This window comes from Ricinus communis, chromosome 5 (assembly GCF_019578655.1).
Source record: "Ricinus communis isolate WT05 ecotype wild-type chromosome 5, ASM1957865v1, whole genome shotgun sequence".
Lineage (NCBI taxonomy): Eukaryota > Viridiplantae > Streptophyta > Magnoliopsida > Malpighiales > Euphorbiaceae > Ricinus > Ricinus communis.
The window spans coordinates 22935083-22955355 of NC_063260.1; the positions used below are offsets into that span (position 1 = coordinate 22935083).

Consider the following 20273-nt stretch of genomic DNA (forward strand, 5'->3'; position numbering starts at 1 on the left):
AAGTACGGCGCTAGACATGGCGACGTGTCCGATAGGAACAGACAGTTGCGCCGGCGGGTGAAAGAGCGTGTTGGCGTTATAACATGTTTTTTCTTGTTTGTTTGTTTAGTGGGACCCGGTTCCTTCCGTCCCCCACCCATCTTAGACGGCAGATTTGCCTACTCGTACGCCACGTTTCGCGTTAATTAGAATCCAAATATTTTAAAACCATATCTTATTTTCGATAACCATAATAAAATAAAGAAACCGCCGAAAATAATTAAAATAAAAGAAAAAGGACCGGTTGGGTGCGGGTGTGGTGGTGGTTGTGGTTGTGGGGCGGCTGCTACGCTTTGCCGCCTTTTTAAAGCGGACATAAATGTGTTGCCTCTTCAAGTGACACTGACACGCCTTCTATCTATTCTCTCTGCGTACTTTAGCAGTGCATTTTAGCGCCTCTCTTTTTAATTCTAGAAGCCTCCACAATTTGGAGGCCCTCTTCTCTCTCTTCCAATTATTCAATCCGATGACGTTAGAAGCCGAAAATTTTAATTAAATACATACAAATTCGAAGGTGCTGGTTTTTAAATTCGAAGTGTCGTAACAAATCCTGCAATCGTCTGTTTGGATGTTAAGGATTTCACCTTTTTAAATATTATTTGTAATATTAAATAAGTTATTTTTAGAAAGATATAATTTTATTTGTTAAAATAAAATAATATTATTTATTATTTATTTTTATGTTATCTGTATAAATTAATAAATAAATATTTGGAAACAAGTTGTTCTATATAATTTTTAATATGGTATTTTTTTATGATAAAATATATCAAAATATATTTTGTTAATCAAATCTTTTTTTAGTAATTAAAACACTATTAGTAAAAAAAAACTTGTATTAATTTTAAATTGGTTTGTTATTCCCTTGTTTCTATTTTCTTTATTACAAAATTGGATAAAGTTTATTTAATATTTTTAAAATTAGTCATTCAAGAAAAGCTATTTTTATAATTATCATAATGAAGTTTTAGTTTCTTTCTCTTCACAATTTGGAATTTAAAATGCTCTGTTAAATCCTCTATTTTAATTTTTTACTTGTTTTTAAAAAATTAAAAAAAAGAAAGATAATTTAGCTATCTATTTATAACTTTTCTATAGCTTAGTTCACTTCTTAAATTCTTTGTATCTTACACTATACTAAAACTTATGAATTTAGGATAGTATTAAAATATTATAGGTCGATTCATCTTGAGTCGTATCATATTTTTATATGACTATTAATTTAAATTATATAGTAATTGTGAATAATTAAATAATTATTTTTAACTTCATTATTAAATCAAACTTTATTGATAGTTTAAATAATAAAGTTCTTAAAGTCTAAATTCTTTGTACTGTCCATATTATATAATATTTAAAATTGAAATCTAGAGATCCAAACCAGGTTAAATGTTAGCTTATGATAACAAACAATGATAATTAAAAGAATATTTTACAATGATGCAAGTAGTTAGGCACGTGATGACCGAAGCAATTAGGTCACTACCCCACCAATGGACAAGCCATATTGGTTTTGCGTATAATTAACGTGCAAATTGTATTTATTATTTTAATTATCATCTTGTCTGTCTTATATTTTAACTGTACTTCCAAGCATGACGCCGGAATATAACATATAACGACCATTTCTTTTTTCAAAGAATTATTAACGGCATAAATACCTTTCAATAAGCCATACTGGGGACAATAGGCACATAAAAAGTTTAGCCCACAGAATACAAAGAGATCCAAAAATAAATCATCATTTAATGTATAGCACACTTTTAAACCAAATAGTCCTACAAATTATGAAACCCCTCTTACAGTAAAAAGTTAAAACAAAAGAAAAAGTATATTTTCCCTCTCTATCTTTTCTCTCAAACAGAACCCTAAAATATAAACTGCTTCTAGCCATGATAGTAGCTTCACCACCCTTTATCTCCCCCTTCGTCTCTCTTTTTTCTTTTGTCTTGCCTATTTTGGTGTATGTAGCCATTGAGCATGTTGTTACTGTAGCTACCATTGCTGCGGCCATTAGCTTATTATGGTTACTATTAAAGCAGGTGTTGAAGCTACAGTCTCGGTCGCTTAACATTTTTACAGTCATCGTAGGTACTCCACAGCTGTTAGCTTGTTGCTTGCATTCTCGGTCAATATAATAAATTATATTTTAATATAAAAAGTAAAAGAAAATATTACACATAAAAACATATATGTAAAACAACTATTAATCATAATGTGATAGAATAATAGATTACAAATTTACGAAAAGAAAGTTCTATTCGGTAATGTTAAGTTACATATCTATTTTATAAGTATTTTTTATCAATTTGATTGTTTAAATATCTAATTAAATTTATTTTTTATTTTCACCATTCTTATAAATAAAAAATTAAATATTTCATATAATTGTAGACCATAAAATTCTAAAAAAAAATATATTAATATTTATTTATTATAAAATAAGAAGTAAATGTACCACCGTAGATTATAAAACCGGAGTTAAAAGATGAAATTTTAATAAAAATTAAAAAAAAAAGAGAATAGAGGGCTAAGATTTTTTTTTAGCAAGAGTACAATATAGATATAGTTGCTATGATTATTATTATTGTTATAGTTTGGTTAATGCTTTTATTTTAAGCAGATTTTAATACTTGAGTGAAGGATTACATAAACTGATGCTCATTTTGGCATACTCGAAAATCAATTCATCTCCTCTATAAATGGTTTTAGCTGCTACTTTATAGTCCGATGGATCCTAATTCTGGTAGCGGATCATGTGTTTTTGGGCACTCAATATGATTCGACTCGATTACATAGGATATGGACAATATTTATAGAGTTTAGGACATACTACCTATCCAAATTTACATATTTTAGCCGGTAGTTAGAAAATAAAATAAAAATAAAAATAAAAAACTTTACAATTCTTTTCCTAAAAATAAATCATTGTTTTTATATGTTTCAAATGAAATAAAATTAATTCAAGTGGGATTAGAATGAAACAGATCTGAACACTTGATTCTAGGTGCCAATTAAGTTTTGTTTGGATTATACAAATATAGAGCTGAATTTTTTAATTTAAAATGAAATATACACAGAGATAATTATTTTAGTAAATTGAATCCAATTCAACATAACATTTAATAATATCTTTTCTATATATATTGAATTAAATTTGAGTAGACAAATGAAGTTTAAAAAAAATATCCTTTCAAAAAGGAAAAATAAAAAGAAATCCCGAGGATATAAAATGATGAATATTTTAGTCTAATTTAATCAAGTATTATTATTATTATTATTATTATATATAGGAACTGGAGTCCAGGTAGCTAACAGTGTAACAGAGTAGATTGACTAATTTGCACCTCTAAGTCTAACCAGAAAACTGTATTATCATCACCATTTAGCACTGTTATTTTTGTTATCTTTATCAAACCAACGATTGCATAATTTCATTGCGTGGCTATGGGAGAGAGAGAAGAGGCCTAAATAATGGGTAGATTATTTGTGGTAGACGTAGAAGGCAGATGCTACAGTTGCAGATTTTGCGACACCCCTCTTGCTCTCGCCGATGATGTTCTTTCTCGGGTACTTGTAATTATTTTATCTTTTTTTTTTTTTTTAATTATTGTGATATATATATTTTTTCAATTTATTATGCACTTCTCTTGCTTTCTAAGATGTTTTCAGTGAATTGATTCGGGAATTACTGTATTGATCATTTTGGAAAATGATGGGTTTCTAGGGCTTGATAAATATTAAATGGCTGTTGTATAACTTAGATGTAATTTCTGGAATGGAGACGACCCAGTGAAGCAGTTTAGCTGTTTGTTCTCCAATGAAATTTGGTCTTTAGGCAAATTGGTTCCCCAAATTTGATTTGAAGTAGTTTTGGCGATGGTATGATCTGATTGAATTTTCTTTTTATTCTTTTTTCCTTGAAGATTGCTGAATCTTGGAACTTTCCTAGGTAAATGATACGAGGAAATAAGGAATTTAAAGATGCCTAGTGTTGACGAAATGATTTTTAGTACCTATGTCTTCCAAGCCAGCTTAATCATAATTGTGTGAGACTTGGATAATGAGTGAAGCATTGCTTCCTTCTTTTTTTTTTTTTTTTAATAAACATTATCTAGATCATGTTTTAAGCTCTTGGGCATCGGTGATTGTGGGAAGATCATAGGAAATGAGTTTTCTTCTGGTATAACTTAGACACTGGCATCTTTGACAAAAATTTAGTCCATACATGCGGTATCCTTATTCAATTTCAACTCAAAAGTACATTATTCAGTAATCCTTAACAATACAGATATTTTGCTAGTGAAGATAGCTTCCATACACTTTTTCATTAAAGATTTGAAATTCTCATTTAGAGTTATTGATGCAATCCTCATCAATGTGTGTCTCAGTAGTTAGCATTAAGAGTATAGGGTATAATTTTTAGTACATGTGAGTACTACTACAACCGGAACTGTTGGACACGAAGGGGACTTATAATACTGGAAGAAGATTTTATATTTTGGATTTAGTAATTGCTGCTGAAAGCATAGAAAGAAAGAGGATAGTTTTCCTATTTGACATGGTACTGGGAAAGACTCCTTTTGGTAAGCGGCCAAGCTGCAGTTTCTCAGTCAGTAATAGCGACTGCAGGAGTACAGAGCACTATGGTACTAATTAAGGAGTAGAGGCACTATCTAGATAAATTCAGTTCTTGATGTAAATTCTATCCCTAAACATTATAAATTAGGTTGTTAATTGTATCAAGTTGGTTCTACCCTATTTTTGCCCAGTTCTAACTCTAAATCTGTACGTATAATTATCAAATATTTGTTGGGGCTCAGATTCTTGGTCTTGTTTTCTTAAAATTCTAAAAGTGGGTTAATTTGTTTCACATTTATATGTTTCTTCTCAATATTTTCTTTTCATATATCAAAAACATGTGCTATAAGGTATGCTTGTTTTGACCCTATGATTATTTGTCATGTATCAGACTTTTAATTGTCGAAAGGGGAGGGCATACTTATTCAGCAATGTGTAAGTTGTTACTGTCTTTCTCTGAGCATGCTTTTTCTTATTCTTTTAATGTCTGCAAATTTGTATGCAAGTCGTCTGAAGGACCGCATAATCTAAATTCGAGAAAAGGTGTAAAGAGGATCAATTATGCATTTAGGGTTTCATTTTAATGATGCTATTTTGAAAAACCAGTTCTCTACTAGTTTTAGGAATTCCTTGTTGATACTTCAATGGAGGATTCCTGCATGTTACTGGGTTAGTCTACTGATCACTGTAAACTATGTAATCTTTGATGTGTGTGAATCGGAGCACATTTGGCTTTTGTTTAAGGTTTTCCTTCATGCTGCCAGAACGTGCAAGTGCAGTATGAAATTCTAATATTCTTTACATGAAGTCGACATTTCTGTCCTACAGGGTGAACATAACTGTTGGGCCGCCAGAGGAGAGGATGATGCTTTCCGGCATGCATACTGTGGAGGATATCTATTGCTGCTCCTGTGGACAACTTCTTGGCTGGAAATACGTAGGCTCTTCTTGTTATGATTTGTGATTTCTCTAGTGAATATAGCTATCATACCTGTTCTCATAATTGCAAAAGTTTAAGACATAGATGGAACCATCTTCCTTCTCCATAACTTAAATCTAAAAGACTCATGGCTGTAACAAAAATATTTCTTCATGAGGCAAGTTTTATTAGCCTAAGATCTTCCTTTAGTACATTTTTTTTATTTTCATCAAGCGGAGTTGAATGTGGAGCTTCACACAATCATTTCTCGAATGGGGCGGAAGCTTGATGAAATTGAAAAGATATAGCTGCTGTTGAAAGAGTTAGCTTTCAGCAAACCTTTTTTAACTAGGGCTAGTAAGGAAAGTTCCCTGTGAAAGAAGCATGTTTGTTTTGCATTTGTATTCCTTACGTTTGACATGTTGTAGGTGGCAGCACATGACAAAAGCCAAAAATACAAGGAAGGAAAGTTTGTTCTTGAAAGGTACTGTTTTTTCTATAGTTTTTGTACTTTCATCTATTACTTGATATCTGGGCTAAGGAGTTGTATGGACATATGTTATACAGATGGAGGATAGACGACGAGGCCTCTGGGGAATTCAATTTGGACGGTCGTCCCAGTTCAAATGATGGAGAGAATCATTAGGAATTTGCTGCAACTTTGTGAAATGATTTGTAAAGACAAGATGGAATACGAGTTTTGGTGATATATAGAAAGTTTTAGGACCTACAAAAACTAGATGGCTTTTTTCACTTGGCTGATATCTTTAGCTTATATACTAAAATAATCTGCCGAATTTAACTTGAATGCGGGGAGAACTTCAGCAAATGAAAATATGGATTCTTGTATAAAGGAGCATGTTGGGTTGCACTAAAGGCACTTGGACACTTTGCAAAGTCTATCCTACGCAACTCAAACCTTGATTGATGGATGGAATTAGTTTCTTCAAGCATTTTACATTTTTGGGCACACAAACTATCCACAGCCTTCGAAATAAGGTGCCTGAAATGTCGTTTCAATTCCCATCATCAAGCGAATTAAGTGCGAAAAAAGAAGAAAAAAGAAAAGTTGCTTTTTTTATGCAATAAAAAAAGAAGAAGAAAAGGAAATGGCCCTCAATACAAACACGATATAAGCCAAAAAAGAAAAAGGGGTTGGAACTTTAGTAAAAAGGGAAAGAAAGTGTAATGGTATGTATGCCGGTAAGAAATTATGTCTGTTTTTTTTATAAAACTTTTCAAATAAAAATAGAACAACTTTTTAAATGAAATTGTAAAACAAATTTAATATTTTTTTGTTCTTAAATAAAAATAAATTTTTTTTATCTCATTTATTATAAGTCTATTTTTTATATTAAAAAATATAATAAGTTTTTATAAAGTAAACATATTTTTTGAATTTTTATAAAAATAAAAAAAAATGTTCTTGTAAAGACTAAAAAAAATGAAAAAGAATTTCTGTAGAAGTAAACAGATATTAATAGTTTCGTATTTCCATATGGGCCAAAAGGCTGTTTGAGTTGAGCCTATTAATTAAGACTCTATGTATATGTATTATAAGGACATTCATTGAACTCCACACAATTGTCTTAATCAACGGACTCGAGCGCTAGAAATCACTTCACCAAGAAGTTGGTAATCATCATAAATAAATAATGCAGAATAGAAATAAAAGTTGAGGGAAAGATAATTAAGGTTAGGGGTGGGGAGGCCCCAGTGGAGGAGGTCCGAGATCAAAAATGGCCCACAGAATTAAGAGGTACCCCTCCTCCTTAAGATTAATGAACCCCTTATATTTCTAAATTATAATCATCAAAGTCCCTCAGAGATCATTTCATGTCTCTTTGATGTATCCCTTTGTCAGCCCATTTGTTTTTCTCTTCCTTCTCCTCTCCATTCATTCAATTCCGACTCCACAGCCACAACCAAACCTATTCATTTTTTCCTCTTGCCCCCACCCATAACATATTAATATTTAATAAATAAATAGCAAAAGAGGCTTACTTATCATATCATTTACTTTATATTCATTATCCTGGGGATTTTTTCTTAATTTTCAATATGAGAAAATTATGAGTCTTTCAAATAAATTTAAATATAGTCAAAATTCCAGCAAATAGTATTTGCTTCGTGGTTCAGTTGAGTTTTTTAATATAAAAATGAAGGAAAAAGGCAAATATATTTAATATTTAACATGGAAATAGAAAAAAGCAGTCACTGACAATGCAAAGACAATGAACTTTGCAATAGCCCCCACATTATATTGATGGGACTCCCTCCCCCACGTCCATAGAAAATTATTTAAAAGAAATTAAATTCAAAAATGACCCAGTCAAAACATAACATGAACCCCTATCACTGTCACAATCACACTCACCATCATGTCATAGTACCATTTACCACACCCACCATCATCATCTCCTCACGCTATCATGTCTACGCTCATCTCATACATGCACCATCCCACATAGCATGCATTAATCTTAACGGCACCGTTAGTCCTCAAAAAGGGGATTAACTAAAACAGCTCTGCCCTATTAATACGACAAAAAGGGAATTGGGGGCCTTCTAATAACGACGTCGTTTAGAAAGAAGCAGCCGCCGCCGTCACCGACAACTCACGGGATTTATGTACGATAGACGACGTGAACACCAACAGAAAAGCCGCTAATTTTATTTGCTTCGTTTTACTTTATTATATTAATTTTTTAGTTTTAGTATTGGTGGGTAACGCTAGACCTCCGTGCCCTCCTACGCTGCCGACAGATTCGCTCGTGAGACGGGTCCCATTCCCATACAATCGTGCGGTGCTGCCACGTACTGTTTTTATTTCTTTTAAATTAATTTTGTTTGGGTGCGGGGGCCAGTTCCATTCAGCAAGCAGACTGTTTCGTGTGTCATTGAGGGTGAGGACCACTACAATGGAGGAGGTTTGAAATGACGGCTGGATGGGATGGAGGAGGGCGGGAACAAAGATGACCGCGATGCTGGGTGCAGGTGCAGCACTGGTGATGCTGATGCTGCTTACTACTGACCGGTTGCTGACGGAAATATTAGGAATTGTATTATTATTTTATTCCTGCTATGGATCCAGAGATTGCGTGTTGGTTATTATTATTATTATTAATAAGGTTTTATATAATGGAATAGTCATGTGGACCTAAGGTAGCTACATAAGGTCTGAATTTACCCTGCCTATATTACTTCTCTGACAATTTATTTATTTATTTGTTGCTGTTTATAAAAGAACAAAATAAAGGAAAAGAAATCTGACATCCAGATCCTCTGATTCTGGGTTAGGTACAACCTATCGTCATCTCTATCATTTTTCTTTTTCTCCCCACGCTGGAAGTTTCACATATATTATAATTCCTTCTTCCTTTTCTTGTCATGTTTTAAAAATTTTAAAATCATTCTCGCCCGCATGAAGATCAAATTCTACGTTTATTAATTTTTTTTCTTTTTAAATAATCCAGTAAATAGGAGTGATGATTCTTACTAAAAGAGATTCGTAGGTAAAGAAAAATAAACTATATTTCGGTGGTAGACAAAAACCAAAAGAATGGAAAAGTGTTAGCTATCCACCACTTACAATAATTATAATAAATTTGTGTACCTATATTTCTCGTCATTTAGTATAGTTCTAATAATTCTTAGAGCATCTTTGATTCATTCTTTTTCTTATATGAAGGCTTTATTTCAAACTTTAAAAAAATTGTTGGCTGTTGAAAGAATGCATATTAATTTTTATTTATTGTAGGACATTGAATGTTGAAAGAAATGAGTATTTAAATTAATGAAATGCTCTGAAAGAGAGGATTAAGTTAATTTCCGGTGGATTAATAATTTTCTATATTTATATTATATTTGGTTTGGTGGTAGAGATTGATGAGGATTCTTATGCACACTTCATTAGTAGGCAAGCCACCGTCCTAAAAGAAGGTTGACCAATCGCATTCCATGAGTATTACATTTCGTCCCCAAAAAGGTAGTGTTCCATTTCAATTTGCATATACATTTTTTTTATCGTTATTATTTGGTGACTCTATTATTTTCTATTAGACATTTAAATATTACCAATGAATCTATTCATACACTATCATTTATAACTATTGATATTCAGATATAATAATATAATATTACATTGAAATTTTAAAAAAGTTCATCTAACAAAATAATATTTCCAGTGATAATATTCCGGAAATGTATTTTTTACCACTAATTATTGTATTATAACAATAACAAACTACAATTTGGATGAATAGAAGGGGTAAAAAAAGGTATGAAATATGCAGTCCCAATAATTAAGAAAAATTATTATTTAATAATCTATAGAATCCAATATGAATCTAATAAGTTAAGGAGAAGGCAGACCACAAATTCACGATTGTTCAGCAGTCGCACCATATTTTTAATATTTTTATTTCCTTATTGATTCATTCCCTCTCGCACTATCAACCCACAAAAAAGTATGTAGAATGTGACATTTTGCCAATAGCAATCCAGACACATTTGGTGTCCTTCCATTCCATCTAAGTTTCTTTATAAAAAACAACAACAGTACATACATGTATCTATATTATTTTACAAATATGTGTGCCTATGGTTTCACGTCAATTTGAATTCTTTTGACAACCTGATCAATGATTATGTTGTGTTTTATCTCTATTGATATTCAATAATATGTATCCAAATAAAAAGATATTGTATCCTCTATGAGAATAAAAAATAGAGTGAACCCATATTCTAAAATTAATAGATATTATAAATATAAAATATTTAATTAGATGCTAACTTATTTATAAAATAATTATACTGATAAATATTTAAAATTCATGAAATTAGTTAGTTTGACGATAAAGTGTTAGAGTGAAACCATATCTTTCTTTATATGACTCAATATTTTAATTATATATTTATTTCATTTCCCATTCTTGTCTAAATTCTGTATTGAATTAGAAACATTTGAGGGTCCGTAATGGTTTTGAGCTAAAACTTGATCCTATGATCAGAATCTCTTTTAATTTGATATATAGGAGTTAGTAATGGTTCTTTTTTGTTTGTTTGTTTGTTTACTTTTGATCAATCCGACTCTGAGCCGACACACACAGACTTTTTTTTTTTGTGTGTGTGTGTGGTGATTTTCTACTATTAGTTAGTGTTGGGTATTGTATTATATAGGTAGCTTAGCAATGTATAGTGGCTATATCCTATATGGTCTAACTATTATTGTTAATTTGGGCATCGAAACAAGAGTCAAGATACAAATATTAGTTATTGCCAAACAACCTTACAAAGGAGTCAAATTGGGGGCAACAAGTACAATATTCATATCATGTTTTATCTTTTTTATGTAATCACTCACAAGTGAGGACTTATTTATGTATTAGATAACAATTAATAGGAAAACAAATATTGGAAGGTAAAGTGGGGGCAGGTATGATTCCATTTACATTTATGTAGTTACCTCTATAGATAGGGGTGGCACCTAAAGTCATGATTTGCCCTCATAAGGGTACTGCCTTAATTAAACAAACAATGTTCAATTTCTTAAAGTTCATGTTTAAATTCATTTGTAATTAGATTATTCTCTTTGGATGCTACTCAATGGCTGCTTTGCGGATCATTTATCCATTAAAACGTGCGAATCTTCATTTAAATAATTACCCTTTGTGGAGCAAAAACTATCAACAATTATATTCTTACCGTAATTTCCGCTATGTTTGGCTCATCTTTAGGGATATGTCAACTCTACTTTTTAGCTGAATCTTAGGGTTGGTAAATTAAGATGTTAATATTTTTTATGCATTTATTCAATATAAATAAAAATTTAATTTAAATTTACATACTATAAATGACAATTTTATTAAATAAATATATAAAAATATGGAAAGAAAATTAAGTGATTCTAAAATATACCTCTTAGATTCACCTACTTTTTATCACAAAAAGAAAAGATAAAAGAAAAAGATGAAGCTTTAACTCTGCCTCTTCTACTTCTGAAATTTTCTACATTTCCCCAATAAAAACAGAGAAACAAGACACCAGGGTAAAAGCACACTTTATCCACAACAGAAGGCGATAATTTCGTGAACTCGCGATATATTAACAAACAAAAATGGAAGATCTCAATCAACGAGTCTCGTAGAAATTAAAAAATTGTTAAAAAGTATTTTTCTTGCAACAACGTTAATTATATGGGCCACTCGGAGTAATTAATTCGACTGCTTGTTGGGAATTGGGACACACATTCGCTTCCCAAACAGTGAGTTAATCAACGGAACTATTCTTAAGGAAAGAGCATCAAACGCTCTTTGACCTGCGAGTGGTTCTAACATTCATTCAATTCCGACTCTGCTAAATGCTACTGCTATCAGAAACAGTTCCCGTCTTCTGCTTCCTAAACTTAAAAGTTAAAAATAGAAGGCCGTCCTATCCCCACACGCATTCTCTCGCGTGACGAATAAACTCCAACTCTCAACTCACCATCGCGTTGCAAACAAACGCTATATATATATATATATATATATATATATTTCAAAGTAAAAACAAAAATAAAATGTACGTGAAGTTGTATATTTTAGTTAAATATATCTGTACAAGTTTGAAAAATCATTTACTTCCAAAGCAAATTAATTCTCTTTATTCAGAATACTATTGTACGTTAATCAATTTTTCTTTATCATTTTTAAAAAAAATAAAATAAAATTGTAGTGCGCACAAAAAAAGCAGAAGCCAAACAGAGAGTAATTAGGAAAGGAAGAGGTGTTTCATTAAAAGAAAGAAACACGAAACGACAATATATACATAGCCCATTGATAAGTCATCTGAAATGATTTGATGTTACTTGCTCCCCTTCAATACATCAGGACCATAGAAAATAATTCTCTGTTTTTCTTTTTAGAGAAAAGGGAGAAAATAGTAATGTTAATAAAAGCTGCCGGAAAATGCCCTAACAAGTAAGACACGCCTCGTCATTAGCAGTAGTAGTAAGATAAAGAACTAACCAAGTATCCATCATATAATTACAGCCACAGCGGTGGTGGCTCATTCAAATCTATAGGTAACCCGCGTCGCACAATCCCCAAAAACGACGCTTGACCACTGTTTTCCGGCAGCGGAGCACCACCAACTCCAGGAACGACAACTGTTTCATTTTTCATCTGACTCGAACTGGGTTCACCTTTAAAGGTAAATTCTTTAAGAACCCCAGTCTGCAAGAACTCACCCAGAGCGAAGCGATGACCAGAAGGAGATGCGGAGGCCCAACGGTGGTGGTGGTGAGAATGGTCAGAAGGAACATTGAGGTCGAGAGAAAGAGCGGTGGGCGGAGCAGGGAAGTTAGTCTTAGCCCTAGCACCACGAAGAGAACGAGCTGCGCCATCATAAGCAAGTGCAGCTTCTTCAGGTGTATCAAATGTACCTAACCATACTCTTGTTTTTTTCCACGGGTCTCGTATTTCTGCTGCGTAACGGCCCCATGGCCTCTTTCTCACTCCTCTGTAGTGTCCTTCCCTTGTAGTAGAAGAAGAAGAAGAAGAAGAAGCCATGGAAGAGAATTGAAGGAAAAAATAAAAAAAAGGGAAAGCAAACTTTACACGGAGAAAAGGAAACAAAGGAAGAGAAAGAGAGAGATGTCTAAAAAAGAGGGAGTGTGTAGAAATAGTGGAGAGGGACCCACGTAGTCACCCGTAATCGTCGGCTGAACGGCACGGCCAGCTTATGTTTATATTTATATATAAAAGAATACGACAACCTTCTTCGTTTCCTTTCCCTCTCATTTTCTGCGCATGTTTGCTTTCCACCGTCTGATCAGCATCGAGCGGTGATTCTTTACTGAAGGAATATCTGCGAAATCAGCATTAAGAAAAAAATGGGTCCCAGAAGAACTTCAAAAAATATTATTAACAATATCTGAATAAAATTAGAAAAGAAAAAGAAGAAGAAGCAGATATATAGATAGCCGCCGCATGATTAGACATGAGAGAGAGAGTGATGAAGATGATGTCAGCCCTAACACAATGTTGTACGACGCTGCCGAGCGGCGCCTGCCTTTTGTTTGCATTTATTATGTTTATTTGAATAGTAAGAAAACAATAATATATAGTTTTTTTCTTTTTTCTCGAAGAAAAGGGAGAAAGAGAAGATATATGAATGTATTATATGAAGTAGTAGCCGTAGTATGGATGAGATAGATCATAGAGCAGAGAGGAGTGAGTAGCGTGTCGGGTACCGATTGGATCGTAGCTGTTGTTTTAGGTGCAGAGCAAAAGAAAGAGAGAGAGAGTACAGAGCCACCCCACGTGGAGGGGTACATAGGGGAGTGGTGTCTGAGTTGCAGGAGACAGGACCGAGTCGAGTTTTTTCTTTTCTTAAAAACAAACAGAAATTGAAAAGAAAAGGAAAAATGGATGGCGTGTTTGACTCAGCTTTTGGGGTTAACCACGCCCTACTGCTGCCTATCCAACAGAAACTTTTTTCTTTTTCTAAAATAAAAAGGAAAGGGTTGTGGTTTTTGTTTTGTTTTTTTTTTTTTTTCTCTTTGGGCTGGTGGGCTGTTACTGTGGTCCTATTAGAAAAGGGGAAAAGGAAATTTAATATATTGTATGTTATGTTATTTATAAATAAGTGTTTTGGTGGTACGGATGATGGATTGGAAGGTGGGTGGTGGAGGATGGTGCTGCTGTTGCTGATTGTGGTGGTGGTGAAGATTTTCAGGGTTCAGCTTATTTTTCAGCTGCACAGAACTGACACATGTTCACGTGAAGATGGTTTTTCTTTTTTCCCTTATATATATATATATATTTTTTGACTGTGGATTTAATTATTACATCATGGACACGTGTGATAAGGTGAAAAAGAATTTTTATATGTTTTAAGTTTATTGTTTTTGTATTTGTTTTGAGTACTATTTGGATGGGATTGGAGAAGTGATGGGGGGGCTTTCTTTTTCCTCCTCAGAATCGGACACATGGTTGATAGCTCAGTTGCAATGTTAGGACCACTTTCCCCTCATTATGGCCCAAAATTTTTCCACATTTTTTGGATTTTGATCGATAACTCTATGCAAAACATTTTATAATTTGTACCTCTACTTTTTTTTTTTTAAAAAAAAAAGAAATAATAAATTTCCCTTTTGTCAAAGGGATCATTTCCACTCCTAAAATGATAGCAGTTCCTTCCTTACCTTTTTGTTGATTAGGAAATTTCCATCACTTTGTTTCCATTTAAAAACCATGCGTCTACACCCCAAAAAGGCGAGTATCATTTTTTTTTAAATTCTTTTTGGTTTGTGAGAATTGGAGAAATTTAAATCTCTTTACTAACACTAGTAAAAATCTATAATCTGTAATGCATTTAAACAATATCTATTCCTTATTATATAGTACAAACTCATTAAATATGCAATGAAACGTTGAAAGAACGCATTGGTAAATGTCATACCAGAACAGTGCTCTAATAATGTCTACAACATAATAAAGCACTTGCTGCCACTGAATTGGAGGAAATAAAGAGCATAAATAAATATACGAATGCAAAAAAGGAGCACTATTTTAGCAGAGTTCCACTTTCTACGTTGATTAATTAGTAATAAAAGTGCAAAATTGACTATAGCATTAAAGCAAACAAAAAAAGATGACTCCCTCGCCAAAACAAGAGACCGCTAAATGGCTATTACTCGGTATTAAGTAGTGGTCCAAAGATCAAATTATCAAAATTTCATCAAAGTTTACTCCTCTAGGGTCAGCTTTCCTCAGCTTCGAGCCCCCAACTCACCATCAATATTCAAAATTATGGCTTACTACTCTGGCAAATGGTACAGCAATCTGTCCTGGAGTAAATAATTTCTCTGACACAAAGCTATTAAGCTTAATCCTTAACCACCTGTATGTAGAAGAAGTATACAACTGAGTACGTATTATTCTCACTTCCTTGGGTCATTCACAAGTTAAAATTCTTACCTGTATTCTTTCAAATGCGCATAGCTTGTACTGCTTCATAAATTAATTCATTAGGAAGCTTTTCTTTAGGGTCTAATCTCAATACTTTTATTCAATTTCAAACTAAACATCATTTCTGATGCAACCAATGATGCATCTAAGTCAACTAGCATAGATCCACTATCCTATGGAGGACCAATGACACGAGCAAGAAATAAAAAGTTCAAGCAAGCCTTAAATTCTTACTTGGAGCATGTTTTGAAAATGGCTAATGATGGTGCTTTTAATGAAGATAACAACGCCTTGAAGATAGTGACATTAATTGCTATTAATGAAGCTTAAACTTCTGGTCATGGAACAAGGTCAAGGTCAAAGATCAGGGATCAAAGTCAACAGGCTTTCCTAGGGTTTCTAGAAGCATTGGGCCGCACATTAGGGTTTCTAGAAGCATTGGAGGTCTTACCTAACCCTAGGGCAGCCACCACTTATGCTTACAGAATGAGGTAGCCGCACATTAGAAGTCTTTTAGGGTTTGATTCTTTATTGCTTATCTTTAGTCCTTTTTAGGGTTAGAATCATTTCAAGACTCTATAAATAGAGCTATGTATTTCGGCTAAAGGACATAAGATCAATATACATTTCTGAATGAAGTTTTATTTGAGTTGTTAACTCTTATTCCTTAAGGTGTTCCTTATTGAATTTCTTGAGATTAAATTAACTTGTTTGATTTAGTTTCACATCTACATGTTTGATCAATCAATTAACTTTTTATTAGTTTCTTGAGTTGTTTGAACATTCTTCATCTATTTATAACTAAAGGGCTTAGTAGTTCTATTGCTAAGTTTGTTAGTTCCATAATCAATTGCAAACTTTCAAGTTAGATTTTGGGGCGACAAATTCGAACTTATTGGTAAGGGTGCTTCCTCTTAAATAGGGAGAGCGTTTATCAGTTTGATTTTCTCACCATTACTTATCTTGGTGTTTGAACGTATCCGGTTCCTTTTAATTAATTGGAGCTGTTCTTCATTTTTATAATTCTGATTTGGGTAATTTTGTTTGTTTTCTCTTAAAAAGCTTTTCTTTTGGGTTAATTGAGTCTTGTTCGATTAGTTGTAAGCTTGTTTTGTTCACACGCTTATAATTCGTTTTATTGATTCATGAGTGTTCTATTGAACTTCAGAATTAATAAACGTTAAGAGGTTGTGAAAAACTTGTTCTTGTGATTACTAGAACAATTTGATTTAATTTCTATAAGGAATTCAATTCTTTGTGAGTGAAACATGTGAGGGAGTAATCTTTTCTTGTTTTGCCTTTAACTATAAGAAGCCTCCAGAGTATAACACTTGATCACGTCCTTTTTTTTTTTATTTTCTTTCCTAGTCTTTTGGTTTAACCATGTCATCTGAACCATCATTGACTTTGAAAAATTTAGCTTATTCATTGAGAGATGTAGTAGAACATATGACAAAACAATTTCAAAAACAAGATGACAAATTAACTAGGTTATTGAATGATATGCCTAAAACGTCTAAAGGGGATGGTTCTGATAATGACCAAGAAAGTGAGTCTAAAGGGTCTAGACATAATCTCCAACCCAAAATTGACACTAATTTGGGTAGCATTAAGATGAAAATACCATCTTTTCATGGTAAAGAGTGACCACGAAGTTTATTTGGAGTGGGAAAAGAAGGTTGAAAGGGTTTTGAATGTCATAACTATAGTGAGTCTAAAAAGGTTAAACTTGCTGTTGTTGAATTTTGTGATTATGCTGCCATTTGGTAGGATCAATTGGTGAGTGGTCGTAGGCGTCATGGGGAACACGAAGTTGGTTCATGGGATGAGGTTAAACGCATTATGTGTAAAAGGTTTGTGCCATCGTACTACCAAAGGGATTTGTACAACAAGTTACACAATCTAGTACAAGGTAGTAAGAGTGTTGAGGAGTATTGGCAATCTATGGAGATAGCTATGATTAGAGCCAATATAGATGAGGATAGGGAAGCCACAATGGCAAGATTTTTGCATGGTTTGAATCGTGATATTGCTAACATAATTGAATTGCAGCATTATGTAGAGATGGAGGATATATTGCACATGGCCATAAAGGTGGAAAAGCAATTAAAAACCAAGAGCAGAAGTGCTGCCCCTAGCTTAAAATGGAGTAACACATGGAAAGGGAGCAACCAGCCCCCTAACAAGGGTTGTGAGGCATCAAAGGACATCAAGCCAGCCCCTAAATTTGATGTTAATACTAAACCAACGACGCAAAGTGACCTCAAATCAAAGAAAGTGCAATGCTTCAAGTGTTTGGGGTATGGACATATATCTTCCCAATGTCCAAACAAGCGAACCATGGCAATTCGAGGTGGTGAAGTGGTCTTTGAGAGTGATGAAGAATCCGAACTAGGTGAGGAGGATTACCTATACATGCCTGAGTTGGAAGAATGTGATGATGTGCAATTGGGTGAGGTTAGTAATGTACTTATAACTTTTAGAGCTCTTAATTTACAACCTATTGATGATGATGCTCAAAGGGAAAACATATTCCATACTACATGTAAAGTACAAAACCATGATGCTAATTGTAGTTTAATCATTGATGGGGGTAGTTGTACTAATGTGGCCAGTGCTATGATGGTTGATAAACTTAGACTTCCAACTATTAAGCATCCTAAGCCATACACCTTGCAATGGCTTAATGATCAAAGTGGGATTAGAGTTACTAAGCAAGTACGGATTGCATTTAGTGTAAAGAAGTATAATGATGAGGTATTATGTGATGTTGTTCCCATGCAAGCATGTCATATGTTGCTAGGTAGACCATGGTTATATGATAGATCTGTAATTCATAATGGTCGAACCAATGCATATTCTCTTGTAATGGATGAAAAACCGTATGTTTTGGCACCATTAAGTCCTAAAGAAGTTTGTGAATTACAAAAAGTTGTAAAGTACCGAATGGAAGCATATGAGAAAGAAAAAAGAAAGTGTGAGAGTGCATATGAAAAAGAAAAGGTGCACAAGCAAAAAGGGAGTTGTGTGGAAAATAATGAGGGGCGAGAGCAACGAGTGGTAAAAGGAGAGTTTAACGAGGGTTTGCGCAAGAATGTGAGCAAAAGAACGAGTAAGGCGCAAGAAAAAGGGGAGGCAAGCGAGAAAAAAGTGAGTTTCTTAGTTAGAGAGCGAGACATGAGAAAGGCTTTGAGTGAAAATAGGCAAGTACTTGTACTTATGTACAAGGAGACTTTATTTAACACTAATAATCTTAACTCTTCTCTTCCTAGTGTGTTTGTAAGTGTTTTGCAGGAATATGACGATGTGTTTCCCAAGGAGTTACCTAGTGGGTTACCACCACTAAGGGGGATAGAGCACCAAATAGACTTTGTGCCGAGGTCATCCATTCCAAATAGACCAGCCTATAGAGTCAATCCCGAGGAGACCAAAGAGCTGCAACGCCAAGTTGAGGAACTACTAAGTAAAGGTTATGTTAAGGAAAGTCTTAGCCCATGTCGTTCTGTTTTGTTAGTCCCTAAGAAAGATGGGTCTTGGCGTATGTGTGTTGATTGTCGTGCAATTAACAAGATTACCATTAAATATCGTCATCCTATTCCTAGGTTAGATGATATGTTAGATGAATTGCATGGAAGTGTTATCTTTATTAAAATTGATTTGAGAAGTGGCTATCACCAAATTAGAATGAATATAGGTGATGAATGGAAAAGCATTCAAAACTAAATTTGGTTTGTATGAGTGGTTGGTCATGCCTTTTGGCTTAACTAATGCACCAAGTACTTTTATGAGACTAATGAACCATGTTTTGCATGCGTATATTGGTAAATTTGTGGTAGTATACTTTGATGATATTTTGATTTATAGTAAGAGCTTTAGTGAGCATGTTGAACATGTTCGGATGGTGTTGATGGTTTTCCGTGAGAATTCTTTATATGTTAACCTTGCTAAGTGTGATTTTTGCACAAACAAACTTGTGTTTCTTGGTTTTGTTGTTAGTGAAAATGGAATTCAGGTCGATGAAGATAAGGTAAAAGTAATTAAGGAGTGGCCAACACCAAAGAATGTTAGTGATGTGAGGAGCTTTCATGGGCTTACAAGCTTCTATAGGAGGTTTGTCAAGGACTTGATGCCGCACCACTTAACGAGCTTGTAAAGAAGAACGTGAAGTTTCATTGGGGAGAACAACAAGAAAACGCATTTAATATGCTAAAGGACAAACTTACTTCATCTCCCATTCTTTCACTTCCGGATTTTTCCAAAACTTTTGAAATTGATTTTGATGCTTCTGGTGTAGGTATTGGAGCTGTTTTAATGCAAGATGGGAAGCCAATATCCTATTTTAGTGAAAATTTGAATGGAGCTAGCTTGAAATATCCAACTTATGACAAGGAATTGTATGCTCTTGTGCGTGCACTCAATGTTTGGCAGCATTATTTGCTACCTAAGGAGTTTGTGATTCACACGGATCATGAAGCATTAAAGCACTTGAAGGGACAGAACAAGTTGAATAAGCGCCATGCTAAATGGAGTGAATTCATTGAAGCATTTCCATATGTCATTAAGTACAAGCAAGGTAAAGAAAATGTAGTTGCCGATGCACTATCTAGAAGGTATGCTTTACTTGCTTCTCTAGAAACAAAATTGCTTGGTTTTGAGTATATCAAAGACTTGTATGTTGATGACCATGATTTTGGTTCTATTTTCTATGCTTGTGAACATGGTGCTATTGATAAATTTTATAGACATGATGGATTTTTGTTCAAAGAAAAACATTTATGCAT

At 33.5% G+C, this 20273-nt stretch overlaps 2 protein-coding genes across 4 annotated transcripts; one reads left to right on the forward strand and one right to left on the reverse strand.

Annotated features, from left to right (window-relative positions):
- Nucleotides 1–3324: 3324 nt before the first annotated feature.
- Nucleotides 3325–6415, forward strand: LOC8258438 (protein yippee-like At5g53940). Of its 3 annotated transcripts, none has more exons than XM_015716670.3 (5): nt 3335–3609; nt 5012–5055; nt 5449–5557; nt 5975–6023; nt 6107–6415. In XM_015716670.3, the coding sequence occupies exons 1-5, from the start codon at nt 3514–3516 to the stop codon at nt 6115–6117; spliced, it is 309 nt and encodes a 102-aa protein (XP_015572156.1). In that variant the 5' UTR covers nt 3335–3513; the 3' UTR covers nt 6118–6415. The 3 variants fall into 3 exon arrangements, with proteins under 3 accessions (XP_048230812.1, XP_015572156.1, XP_002509443.1); XM_002509397.4 differs by having other exon boundaries at nt 3342–3609; nt 5968–6023; XM_048374855.1 differs by lacking the exon at nt 5012–5055 and having other exon boundaries at nt 3325–3609.
- Nucleotides 6416–12289: 5874 nt separating this feature from the next.
- On the reverse strand, nt 12290–14253 carry LOC8258439 (ethylene-responsive transcription factor 12). The gene has a single exon (XM_048373617.1). The coding sequence runs from the start codon at nt 13087–13089 to the stop codon at nt 12565–12567; it is 525 nt and encodes a 174-aa protein (XP_048229574.1). The 5' UTR covers nt 13090–14253; the 3' UTR covers nt 12290–12564.
- Nucleotides 14254–20273: the final 6020 nt, after the last annotated feature.

Excerpts from the sequence above, each read along its gene's own strand:
- LOC8258438 (XM_002509397.4), top strand. The coding sequence starts at position 3,514 with ATGGGTAGATTATTTGTGGTAGACGTAGAAGGCAGATGCTACAGTTGC. Across the intron at positions 3,610-5,011 it reads CCGATGATGTTCTTTCTCGG|ACTTTTAATTGTCGAAAGGG; the intron begins GTACTTGTAATT and ends GTCATGTATCAG. Across the intron at positions 6,024-6,106 it reads GGAAAGTTTGTTCTTGAAAG|ATGGAGGATAGACGACGAGG; the intron begins GTACTGTTTTTT and ends TATGTTATACAG.
- LOC8258439 (XM_048373617.1), bottom strand. The coding sequence starts at position 13,089 with ATGGCTTCTTCTTCTTCTTCTTCTTCTACTACAAGGGAAGGACACTAC.